The 13,821-nt window shown below is 41.5% G+C and overlaps 1 protein-coding gene across 5 annotated transcripts in view; it reads left to right on the forward strand.

The window, feature by feature from the left end:
* The window catches only part of LOC134344477 (integrin beta-1-like), a 100,275-nt gene that overhangs the window by 74,148 nt on the left and 12,306 nt on the right, over positions 1-13,821 (forward strand). For all 5 annotated transcript variants that reach the window (XM_063044355.1, XM_063044356.1, XM_063044357.1 and 2 more), the window contains 2 exons: positions 7,594-7,665; positions 7,760-7,900. In XM_063044355.1, the coding sequence (XP_062900425.1) occupies positions 7,594-7,665; positions 7,760-7,900 (213 nt within the window). The remainder of the gene's footprint in view (positions 1-7,593; positions 7,666-7,759; positions 7,901-13,821) is intronic.

The raw sequence follows: 13,821 nt of genomic DNA on the forward strand, positions 1-13,821 counted from the left end.
ATGAAGTTAAAGAAATTGGCCTTGTACTGGCAGAGACAAAAATACAAAATAGTTGCATTTGCGTAACTATTGAAATTTAACAAAGATCATCAAACATCCGCCGGTTAGAAGGAATCAGTCAGCAACTTCAATTGTGCTGATGGAAGTGCTTCGTCTTGCTGTTAACCATCAAAGGAAATAGAGTGGGAGCTTGGCAGTGTCACCAGTAAAATTACATTAAATGATGAATATTGCCAAGATCTGCATGCTCTGCATATTCCTACTGACGTTCACTTGACACTTACTAACACCAACATCACCTCTCTGATGATTCACTGCCCAAGATGTGCGCACAAGCTGCACCTGCCATTTCAGGACTCTGCTGCCCCGATCACCTACAAAACCAGGTTTACTGACTCCTAGTCTTGCTGATAAACGTTGAACAAAGTTTACTCCACTCTTTCAGTGCAATAAAAATTGCTTATAGGATCCATCAGCTTCATTTCAAAAAAAAATCAGGAAGGAAATAGATCTGATCATGCAGCCTAATAATTGCCTTGTTTTGGAATGAGAATATAGGTTATATGACTCTTTAGTTTGCCTTCATTACTCTAAATTCAGCATAATATATAAAGAGTAAAAGACAGGTGAGAGTAGATATAGGACCGATAGAAAATGATGCTGGAGAAATTGTAATGGGAGATAAGGAGATGGCAGAGGAACTGAATGAGTATTTTGCATCAGTCTTCACTGAAGAAGACATCAGCAGTATGCCGGACAGTCAAGGGTGTCAGGGAAGAGAAGTGTGCGCAGTCACAATTACGACAGAGAAAGTACTCAGGAAGCTGAATAGACTAAAGGTAGATAAATCTCCCAGACCAGATGGAATGTACCCGCGTGTTCTGAAGGAAGTAGCTGTGGAGATTGCGGAGGCATTAGCAATGATCTTTCAAAAGTTGATAGATTCTGGCATGGTTCCGGAGGACTGGAAGTTTACAAATGTCACTCCGCTATTTAAGAAGGGGGCAAGGAAGCAAAAAGGAAATTATAGACCTGTTAGCTTGACATCGGTGGTTGGGAAGTGTTGGAGTCCATTGTCAAGGATGAGGTTACAGAGTACCTGGAGGCATATGACAAGATAGGCAGAACTCAGCATGGATTCCTTAATGGAAAATCCTGCCTGACAAACCTATTACAATTTTTTGAGGAAATTACCAGTAGGCTAGAAAAGGGAGATGCAGTGGATGTTGTATATTTGGATTTTCAAAAGGCCTTTGACAAGGTACCACACATGAGGCTACTTAACAAGATAAGAGCCCATGGAATTATGGGAAAGTTACATACGTAGATAGAGCATTGGCTGATTGGCAGGAAACAGAGAGTGGGAATAAAGGCATCCTATTCTGGTTGGTTGCCGGTTACCAGTGGTGTTCCACAGGGGTCCATGTTGGGGCCGCTTCTTTTTACATTGTACATCAACGATTTGGATTATGGAATAGATGGCTTTGTGGCTAAGTTTGCTGATGATACGAAGATAGGTGGAGGGGCCGGTAGTGCTGAGGAAATGGAGAGTCTGCAGAGAGACTTGGATAGATTGGAAGAATGGGCAGAGAAGTGGCAAATGAAGTACAATGTTGGAAAGTGTATGGTTATGCACTTTGGCAGAAAAAATAAATGGGCAGACTATTATTTAAATGGGGAAAGAATTCAAAGTTCTGAGATGCAACAGGACTTGGGAGTCCTTGTACAGGATACCTTTAAGGTTAACCTCCATGTTGAGTCGGTAGTGAAGAAGGTGAATGCAATGTTGGCATTCATTTCTAAAGGAATAGAGTATAGGAGCAGAGATGTGATGTTGAGGCTCTATAAGGCGCTGGTGAGACCTCACTTGGAGTACTGTGGGCAGTTTTGGTCTCCTTATTTAAGAAAGGATGTGCTGATGTTGGAGAAGGTACAGAGAAGATTCACTGGAATGATTCCGGGAATGAGAGGGTTAACATATGAGGAATGTTTGTCCACTCTTGGACTGTATTCCTTGGAGCTTAGAAGAATGAAACATTTTGAATGTTGAAAGGCATGGACAGAGCGGATGTGGCAAAGTTGTTTCCCATGATGGGGGAGTCTAGTACGAGAGGGCATGACTTAAGGGTTGAAGGCGCCCATTCAAAACAGAAATGCGAAGAAATTTTTTTGTGAATCTATGGAATTTGTTGCCACGGGCAGCAGTGGAGGCCAAGTCATTGAGTGTATTTAAGGCAGAGATTGATAGGTATCTGAGTAGCCAGGGCATCAAAGGTTATGGTGAGAAGGCGGGGGAGTGGGACTAAATGGGAGAATGGCCAACTTTTGCTTCTTGGTCTTATGGTCTTGTCTTATAATCAGAGTATTGTCACTCACAGACAATACTGAAGGCTTACTGAAAATAATTTCTTCCTCCTGTCACAATGACGAAATTACATCTATATTACTGATGTCAGAGTTGCTGATAAAGCAAATGTCACTGACTAATTTTCAGTGGTGTTGACGCTTTTTGTGTAAGTGAACCTAATGTATATGGTAGCATTTCCAAATGGTAGTCCACTTTACAAGTCAAATATTGTTAAACTATACTGTTTGTATTCTTTGAAATGACCACATCCCTGTAATCCAAATTTTATTTCAGATATATATGATAAATAGAGTGCTTGATTGGTCTGGGCCTTTACTCTCCAGAATTTAGAAAAATGAGGGGGAATCTTATTGAAACCTGCCGAATATTAAAAGGCCTAGATAGAGTGGACATGGAGAGAATGTTTCCAATAGTAGGGGAGTCTAGGACTAGAGTGCACAGCCTCAGAAATCAAGGGTATCCCTTTAGAACAGAGATGAGTAGGAATTCATTTAGCCAGAGGGTGGTGAATCTGCAGAATTCATTGCCACAAATGGCTGTGGAGGCCAAGTCATCGCGTACGATTAAGATGGAGGTTGATAGGTTCTTGATTAGTAAGGGCATCAAAGATTACAGGGAGAAGGTAGGAAAATGTGGTTGAGAGGGATGGCGTATGGTCTTAAACTGGGCTTAATTAAAGTGGGTGGCATGTGGTGGGCTGACTTCTTAATCCCTGGAGTAAGATGGCAAGGTGCAGCAAGACTTTGGTGACAAGTAGACAGCAGGAGTATACAAACTCTGTGCTTCAATTTCTGAACTCCAGCTGCCCATTTACTTCACTAAACTCTCGTCATTTCAAGAATTTGTGCTCAAAATCTTGCAGGGGTCTGTTCCTTTCTGTCATTTAGGCCATAATGTCTCTCTTTCTTCTTTCTGCTATCCCCACACCCACCACACACACTGGAAAGAACACTCACTCATCCTGATCTGCCGAGTTGGGTTTAATCAGGAAAGTATCAAACTGTGAGTGGCAGAATATGAACAGTTCCCTTCAGAACCACTGGCTACAACAACTTTCATTCAGTACAGTGTTTCTCTGTCTGTAGATAATATTAGTTTGTGAATTAATTTAATGAATAGTTATGGTGAATAAGAAAATGAAATAGAAACTGCAGTTCTTGCTTATTGAGACAGGAAACAGCTTAATCCTCAGTGAGCAAAACAGCTCAAATTTTTTTGCGAACAGACAAGACAAGTTATTCAGTATAAAATGATCCTGACTGTCATAAAAATTCAAATATGACAGGATAAAAAGATAAAAGATAAATTCTGTGTGAGTTACTAATTTATAAGAAATAATTCATTGCAGTTGAACTGGTATTTCTGCAATTGTGGAGGAGATGGAATTAAGCATAACCATTTTGTGAAAACAAATTTATTGGTTTACATTACAGATTAATGTTGTTGACAAAATTGAAAACTACTATAAAAATGGTCGGATGTGGTCAGTGCACTGTCGACTTCCTGACATTGCTTTCGCACCTGCTTGGACCTTGCTCTGACTTCATACACTGAGATCAACGATCAAAAATGATTCATACTCTGTAAATGTTTGTACATCTTGGCAAAAAGGGTTATTTACAAAATGACCTGCTTTTGACATTGCTGAACTCTTATAATACCTTAAAAAATTCATTATTAGTTCAAGGTATACACAGCAGTTAAACTTAAAAGTTGATTGCTTTTAGTTAAGAAGTAATGAATTCTAGAGGGCTCAATTTTGAAGCCTATTTTTTCAAACTCTGCCTTAGAGTACAATATCATTCCTTTTCCATCATAATAGACAATATCAGCTAAAGAATTCTTGGGACCAAGGGTGTTTGAAATTAGAAGCATTAGATGATTGTGGTAATGTTAATGAACCATTAAAAGCAAGCACAAATGATTCAAAGATCAGACCCAACATTCCTTGTAATCTTTTGATAATGACTTGAATCAACATAAATTTAAACCTGCCTATAAGAGCATAAGACAATAAGATATAAGATAGGTATTAGGCCATTTGGCCCTATTGAATCAGCTCTGCTACTTCATCACTTCTGCCATCCTCTCCTCATCCACTCTATTAGGGCCTTTCACCATTCGAAAGGTTTCAATGAGGTCACCTCCTCGTTCTTCTGAATTCTAGCAAATGCAGGACCAGAGCTATCAAATGCTCTTCATATGACAAGCCATTCAATCCTGGAGTCATTTTTGTGAACTTCCTTTGAACCCTCTCCAGTTTCAGCACATCCTTTCTAAGATAAAGGGCTCCAAAATGCTCACAATTCTCCAAATGAGGCCTCACCAGTGCTTCAAAAAGTAACACTCTATCTCACACTCTAACTTCAAATACTGAGAATTTATACACTGTTTTCTACTTCCTCATTTGGTGACAAGTCTTGAATTTTATTCTTGAGCTCAGAAAGCTCCAATGCCATCTTCACTATTATCTTAACATCTGCCAACTTCATAAACTTACAAAACCGGATGGACATTTAGTATGGCGAATATTTTCCTGACCTTTCTGTAGGTTGGACAAATTTCTTCTCAAAACTCCATTGGCACGTTACCAAATTAGTAAATGTGCAGTGAGAGTTCCTTAAGGTTGTCATTTCAGGGTGGGGAAGAGGTACTAATGGGCATACGCTCATACTACCTAGTAAATGCTCCCAAAGACTATCTTCTCAAATTGCCTCTGACAACCAAGTCCAGCTCCTGGCCTTCACGTGTAGCTTAGCTGCTAAGCCCGGCAGAACGATTCTCATTGATAGGAGAAGGGACAAAGTCTGGTTACTGGCACCTTAAAACCAGTCACTTCAGGAAAATGGAGCTCATCAGCTCATCGAGGAAAACTCTGACCTCAAACCTCCGCTGTCTTGTGGCTATATCCACTCACAGGGAAGACTTCAGGAGTAAACCCTCAGAAAATATCAGGAGCTAGAGTCCTTACGTTTTGTCATGGTTCTGCCTTGAGTTCCATGTTCTTAGTTCTACACTCAGTTCTTCAGTTTAGTTCTTCATTGAGTTCAACATTGACTGGCAACTCCTGCGATGCTGCTGGTGCCAAATTGTATCGGTCTCTGCCTTTCCTTTAGATTCATCATCTGCGTGGAGAGGGAGAGACTGCTACATGGGCAACAGCTTGCTCTCCATGTTGTACTGCCCCGACTTGTGCAGTGGTTTGTATATGACAGCTAGGGTACAACATCTATGTTTGACTCCAACCAATAGTGAGGCCTTAAGTGATAAGGCCTTTCTGCCCACAATGTCTGTGTCACCCACAATGCCCATTAAACTAATCCTGTCTGGCTGCACATGGTCAATATCCCCCCATTTCCTGCATTTTAATGTATCTATCTAAAAGCTTCTTGATCATCACTATTATATCTGCTTCCACTCCCATCTCTGGCAGTGAATTCCAGGCACCATTCATCCTGAGTGAAAAACCCCGCCCAGCACACCCCTTTTAAATTTCCCCCCTTTCACCTTAAGGTAGTATTCAAAATTTCTTCCCTGGAAAATAAGATTCTGGCTGTCTACCCTGGCTATTGTCTCCCACAACTCCACAAACTTCAGCTTTTCCCTCAACATCCGATGCTCCAGAGAAAAAGTGGAATGAATATTGGTTCCAGGCAGAGATGATAATGCAGCAAACTACAAAAGACACAGATAGACTGGTTAAGTAATTTGCAGATTCAGAGAAATGCACTCTGCATATCAGGAAAGGAATTTTAATTGTAAAATCCTTAATGGAATGAGAGAGCAAGAAAATTGAAAGGACTTGAGTAGACCCTTAAAAGTAAAAGCAAGTCTAGAAAGAGTAATAGGATTCTGAATGTTTAAAATATTGTAACATTTAGCACAAAAACAAGTGATGTCTTATTAATTCGATGTGTTAGTTTGGGGACAATTGTAAATTGCTTGGCGATTTGAACACAACATTAATGGAATAACTTTAATGTCATGGAAAGCAATTATGAAAATTCATCAGAATGGCATGAGATACCGGAGGCAATTAGGTAAAGTAAAGTGGGCTTTTGCTTTTATTAATGGGTAAAGTTTGTCGGCCTTATCTAATATATAATTTCCAGAAGTATGAAAGCTTTTTAAAGTGATGGATTTTTAGATAGAGGAAAAGTAATAAGTGGTCTCAAACTTGGTATTATAGCTAAATGATTGCACTAGGAATTAAAATAATACACTATCACAAATTTGATTAGTTAAAAAGGGAACATTTTTGCTTAAAGGTGATTGAGATAGCGGCTGTAACTATATTCCAGAGGAAATTGCGTAACAATTTTAGATCTAGAATTTGAACCAGTAGAGACAATATAGTTTGAAAATCCTACATCTGTAGTGCAATTTGAATGACTTGAGAGCTTTAATATTCCCTTGTTGACATTGCAATTACCCTCCAGATCAGGCAGAATATTGTAGAAAATTTGGCTTCAAAATTTAATTGCACATTCCTAAAATGTGGTTCCAAAGTATCAGTGGAAAGAGAAAAAGAGTTAGCATTTCAAATTGATTAGCTTTTGTCTGAATAATGTAAACTTAGCAAACAAGCATATTTTAACATAGAACAATACAGAACAGGAACGGGCCCTTCAGCCCATGATCTGGTGCTGAGCTAACTAAACTAATGACACTTAATTAAACAAATCCCTTTTGCCTGCATATAGTCCATATCTCTTTATTCTCTGCATATTCATGAGCCTCTTAAATGCCTCTATCATACCGTCCTCCACAATTACCAAGTTGCAGAGAAGGGATTGAGAATAAAGGTAATGTCTGTGTTAAAGCAGAGTCCAAGCGAGATTGGCTGATTTAAATTATATTTGTGAAATCTACAGGTTCCTGTATTGTTTTCTGCCTCTTGGTTGTGGAAAAGCATTCACAGTCGATGGCCCTCTTCTGGTTACTGGTGAAGATGTTATTGGCAACTTCCAATGAATACACAATAACCTGAAGCCATGATACTAGATTGAGATGGTTGAAAGTTTCTCTTTAATGTTGCAAGGACAAATTTTTTAAAAAACTTTCCTTTGTAAATTTTACACACTGATTATATGCACACTTCTTCCAAAACTTCTTTTGTTGCTACTTGCTTGTCAAAAACAGAGCATTTTAGGAGGTATTTTCTTTATAACTGTAGCCACTTATACCCAGACAGAAAAAATAATATTGTTTCCCTATTTGCATAGGCACTCCAAGTTCACATTCCAAAGTCTGAAGTTGGAAATCAAACAGCAATCGAGTTAATCAAAGCCTATCATGTAAGAACTGACCCTTCTCATTAAAATCTGCACTGAATTACTCAATGCACAATATTTAGAAATTATGTTTCCATTTTATTTGTTTTTGCTACAGACCTTGTCATCTAAGGTTATCCTGGATAACAGCAAATTACCTGAAGGAGTTTCAATACATTATACAGCTTACTGCAAAAATAATATCATTCAAACAGGACAACATGGGAGAAAGTGTTCTGGTATTCAAGTTGGTGAAGAGGTAGGACATCAGTGCAAATTCATGAATGCAATGAATACACTCAGTAGCTTCTTTATTAGGTACACCTGTAAACTTGCTTATTAATACAAATATCTCTTCAGCCAAACAAGAGGCAGCAACTTTCATTCCAGGAATGGAAGGGTTACCGTATGAGGAACGTCTGGCAGCTCTTGAGCTGTATTCACTGGAGTTTAGGAGAATGAGGAGGGATCTCATAGAAACATTCCAAATGCTAAAAGGCCTGAACAGATTAGATATGGAAAAGTTATTTCCCATGGTAGGGGAGTCTAGGACAAGAGGGCATGACTTCAGGATTGAAGGATGTCCATTTAGAACAGAGATACAGAAGAATTAATTTAGTCAGAGGGTGGTAGACTGGTTTGCTTGAGTACCTGGGATTTTCACACACAGCAGTCTCTAGAGTTTACAGAGATTTGTGCAAAAAACAAAAAACATATCCAATTAAAAAAATCTAGTGCTTTCTCGGCGTATATGATGAATATACTGTTCTCGGACTTCCAGCCAGGTTCAGGTGTTGATTTTAACCGACATTTTGATGACAACTTCTGCTTTCTCCATCATGAAGTGGTGATCTTGTGAATTTAACTCTTTGAGGCTTCTACGAAGAGTGCCTTCTGTCAGAGAAAGCAAAGGAAATAAAAGATCTAGTTTTCTTGTTCTCTTCTTTATATCTGCTCAGCTCGGACAGTAGAGATGACAGGCAGGATAGTGCAGTGCTCCTCTTGTGCTATGTGGGAAGGCAGGGAGACCTCCAGTGTCCCTGATGACTACAACTGCACAAAGTGCATCCAGCTGCAGCTTCATAGGAACCAACTTGAGGAGTTGGAGCTGGATGTGGATAAACTCCGATTCATTCAGGAGACTGAGGGTGTGATAGATAGGACATATAGAGAGGTAATTATACCCAAGGTGCAGGACGCAGGAAGCTGGGTGACAGTCAGGGAGGGGAAAGGCATTAAGGAGCCAGTGCAGAATACTCTTGTGGCCATCCCCCTCAACAACAGGTATATCACTTTGGATATGTTGGGGGGGGGGGGGATGACCTAACAGAGGCAAGTGACAGTGGTCGAGTCTCTGGCACTGTCTGTCTCTGTGGCTCAGAAGGGAAAGGAGGAGAAGAGGCATGTTGTAGTGGTAGGGGATTCGTTAGTTAGGGGAATGGATGGGAAGTTCTGTGGGCGAGAACGAGATTACTGGATGGTATGTTGCCTCCTTGGTGCCAGGGTCCAAGATATCTTGGATCGAGTCCTCAGTATTCATATGAGAGAGGGTGAACAGCCAAAAGTCATGGTCCATGTAGGTACCAATGACATGGGTAGAACGAGTGCTGTGTTTCTGCATAGGGAGTTCAGGATATTAGTTGCTAAGTTAAAGGGCAGGGCCTGCAGGGTTTTGATCTCAGCATTGCTACCTGTGCCACGTGCTAGTGAGGCCAGTACCAGGGAGATGATAGAGTTTACTACTTGGCTAAGGAATTGGTGAAGGAGGGAGGGCATAAGATTTTTGGATCATTGGGTCTCTCCCAGGGAAGGTGGGCCCTGCACAGAAGGGATGGCTTGTACCTGAGCTGGAGGGGGACTAATATCCTACCGGGAAGGTTTGTTAATGCTGCACGGTGGGGTTTAAACTAGAGTTGCAGGGGGATGGGAACCAGAGTGCCAGCACAGTCAGTGGAGAGATAGTGGAAGCAGATGTTGATAAGACCCCAGACAAAATTAGGAATCAAAAGATTGAGCATGGTGTGACCAGCGTTCTGAGCTGCGGATATTTCAATGTAAGAGGTATTGTGGGCAAGGTGGGTAATAGTGCAGAAGATGAAGTACCCGGTTAACAAACGGAGGCAATGTGTAGCGAGGAGAGGCTGTCGACAGGGCAAAATTCAAAAGGGTGAATACAGGACTGAAGGTGTATTTGAATGCATGCAGTGTATGGATTAAGTTAGGTGAACTTGCAGCACAGTTGCAGATTGTGGATAGTCAGAGGCTTTTTCCCAGGGCTGAAATGGTTGCCACAAGAGGACACAGGTCTAAGGTGCTGGGGAGTAGGTACAGAGGAGAGGTCAGGGGTAAGTTTTTCACTCAGAGAGTGATGAGTGCGTGGAATGGGCTGCTGGCAGCGGTGGTGGAGGCGGATACGATAGGGTCTTTTAAGAGACTTTTGGATAGGTACATGGAGCTTAGAAAAATAGAGGGCTATAGGTAAACCTAATAATTTCTAAGGTAGGGACATGTTCGGTACAACTTTGTGGGCCAAAGAGCCTGTATTGTGCTGTAGGTTTTCTATGTTTCTATGATTGACAGGTATGATGTTGTAGGCATCACTGAATCATGCTGAAAGAAGATTATAGCTGGGGGTTTAATGTCCAAGGATACACATTGTATTGAAAGGACAGGCAGGAAGGCAGAGGATTAGTGTTGCACTGTTGGTAAAATATGAAATCAACTCATTAGAAAGAGATGACATGGGGTTGGAAGGTGTTGAATCATTGTGAATAGAGCTAAGGAACTGCAAGAGTGAAAAGACACTGATGGGAGTTGTATATAGACCCCCAAACAGTAATAGAATGAGCATACAAAATACAAAGGGAGCTAGAAAATGCATGCCAATAGGGCAATGTTACATTCATCAGGGGGTCTTCAATATACAGGTAGATTGGGAAAATCAAATTGGTGCTAGATTTCAGGAGGAGGAATTTCTAGAGTGTCTATGAGATAGCTTTTGAGAGCAGTTTGTGATTGAGCCTTCCGGAGGATCAGCTATTCTAGATTGGATGTTGTGAAATGAATCAGAATTGATTAGAGTTTAACGTAAAAGAACCCTTAGGGGAAAGTGATCATAATATGATCAAGTTCATGGAATTACTGAGGCATGAGAGAAAGGAGTTGGCCAGTATTGATTGGAAAAGAACACTGGCAGGGATGATGGCAGAGCAGCAATGGCTGGAATTTCTGGAAGCAATTCGGAAGGCACAGAATATATACATCCCAAAGAGGAGGAAGTATTCTAAAGGAAAAGTGACACAACTGTGGCTAACAAGAGAAGTCAAAGTTAACATAAAAGCCAAAGAGAGGACGTATAATAGAGCAAAAATTAATGGGAAGTTAGAGGATCGGGAATCTTTTAAAACCAACAGAAGGTAATTAATTAAGTCATTAAAAAGGTAAAGATGGAATACGAAGGTAAGCTAGCCAATAATATTCAAGAGGATCCCAAACGTTTCTTCAGATACATAAAGTGTAAAGGAGAGGGGAGAGTGAATATCAGACTGCTGGAAAACGATGCTGGAGAGGTAGTAATGGGGGACAATGAAAAGGCAGATGAACTGAATAAGTATTTTGCATCAGTCTTCATTGTGGAAGACACTAGCAATGTGGTGGAAGTTCCAGGGGTCAGGGGTCATAAAGTGTGTGAAATTACCATAACTAGAGAAAAGGTTCTTGGGAAACTGAAAGGTCTGAAGGCAGATAAAGTCATCTGGACCAGATGGTTTACACCGCAGAGTTCCGAAAGAGGTGGCTGATGAGATCATGGAGATATTAATCATGATATTTCAAGAATTACTAGATTCTGAAATGGTTCCGGAAGACAGGAAAATTGCAAATGTCACTCCACTCTTCAAGAAGGGAGAAAGGCAGAAGAAAGGAAACTATAGGCCAGTTAATCTGACCTCAGTGGTTACGAAGATTTTGGAATCGATTTTCAAGGATGAGGTCTCAGGGTCCTTGGAGGCACATGATAAAACAGGCCGCAATAAGCATGGTTTCCTCAAGGGAAAATCTTGCCTGACAAATCTGTTGGAATTCTTTGAAGAAATAACAAGCAGGATAGGCAAAGGAGAATCTGTGAATGTTATATACTGGATTTTCAGAAGGCCTTTGCTACACATGAGGCTACTTAATGAGCAATGAGCCTATGGTGTTACAGGAAAGACCCTAGCATGGTTAAAGCAGTGGTTGATTGGTAGGAGCAAAGAGTGGGAATAAAGGGAGCCTTTTTTGGCTGGCTGCCGGTGACAAGTGTTGTTCCACAGTGACTGTGTTTTAACCGATTCTTTTTACATTATACGTCAATGATTTGGATGATGGAATTGATGGCTTTGTGGCAAAGTTTGCAGACGATATGAAGGCTAATTGGAGGAGCTGGTAGTTTTCAGGAAGTAATGAAGCTACAGAAGGATTGAGACAGATTGGGAGAATGGGCAAAGAAATGACAAATGGAATACAGTGTCAGGAAGTGTATGGTCATGCACATTGGCAGAAGAAATGAAAGGGTTGACTATTTTCTAAATGGAGAGAAGATACAAAAAACCGAGGTGCCATGGGACTTGGGAGTCCTTGTGCAGGATTCTCTAAAGGTTATTTTACAGGTTGAGTCTGTGGTGAGGAAGGCAAACGCAATGTAAGCATTCATTTCAAGAGGCCAGAATAGAAAAACAAGGATGTAATGTTGAAATTTTATAAAACAGTGGTGAGGCCTCATTTGGAGTATTGCGAGCAGTTTTGGACCCCTTATCTTAGAAAGGATGTGCTGAAATTGGAGAGGGTTCCAGGATTAAATGGCTTGTCAAATGGTGAACGTTCGATGGCTCCGGGCCTGTATTCACAGGAATTCAGAAGCATGAAGGCTGAGCTCATTGAATCCTATTGAATAGTGAAAGGCCTTGATAGAGTGGATGTGAAGAGGAAGTTTCCTATGGTGGGTGAATCTAAGGCTAGAGGGCACAGCCTCAGAATAGAGGGGCGACTTTTTAGAACAGAGATGAAGAGGAATTTCTTTAGTTAGAGAGTGGTGAATCTGTGGAATTCTTTGCCACAGGAAGCTGTGGAGGCCAAATCTTTATGTATATTAAAGTTTGATAGATTCTTGATTGGTCAGGGCATGAAGGAATATGGGGAGAAGGCAGGAGACGAGGCTGAGAGGAAAATAGGATCAGCCATGATGAAATGGCAGTGCAGACTTGATGGGTCAAGTGGTCTAATTCTGTCAACACACATCAAAGTTGCTGGTGAACGCAGCAGGCCAGGCAGCATCTATAGGAAGAGGCGCAGTCGACGTTTCAGGCCGAGACCCTTCGTCAGGACTAACTGAAGGAAGAGTGAGTAAGGGATTTGAAAGCTGGAGGGGGAGGGGGAGATGCAAAATGATAGGAGAAGACAGGAGGGGGAGGGATAGAGCCGAGAGCTGGACAGGTGATAGGCAAAAGGGGATACGAGAGGATCAACCGTCTCGACTTCACCGCACCTTGTCCCCATTCCAACCTCACTCCTTCGGAACGCTCTGCTCTCCACTCCCTCCGCACTAATCCTAACATTATTATTAAACCCGCTGATAAAGGGGGTGCTGTTGTAGTCTGGCGTACTGACCTCTACCTTGCCGAGGCACAGCGACAACTCGCGGATACCTCCTCTTATTTACCCCTCGATCGTGACCCCACTAAGGAGCACCAGGCCATTGTCTCCCACACTATCAACGACTTTATCCGCTCAGGGGATCTCCCATCCACTGCTACCAACCTTATAGTTCCCACACCCCGCACTTCCCGTTTCTACCTCCTACCCAAGATCCACAAACCTGCCTGTCCTGGCCGACCTATTGTCTCAGCTTGCTCCTGCCCCACCGAACTCGTTTCTGCATACCTCAACACTGTTTTATCACCCCTTGTTCAATCCCTTCCGACCTATGTTCGTGACACTTCTCACGCTCTTAAACTTTTCGATGATTTTAAGTTCCCTGGCCCCCGCCGCTTTATTTTCACCATGGATGTCCAGTCCTTATATACTTCCATCCCCCATTAGGAAGGTCTCAAAGCTCTACGCTTCTTTTTGGATTCCAGACCTAATCAGTTCCCCTCTACCACCACTCTGCTCCGTCTAGCGGAATTAGTCCTTACTCTTAATAAT

This window comes from Mobula hypostoma, chromosome 3 (assembly GCF_963921235.1).
Source record: "Mobula hypostoma chromosome 3, sMobHyp1.1, whole genome shotgun sequence".
NCBI classification, from domain to species: domain Eukaryota; kingdom Metazoa; phylum Chordata; class Chondrichthyes; order Myliobatiformes; family Myliobatidae; genus Mobula; species Mobula hypostoma.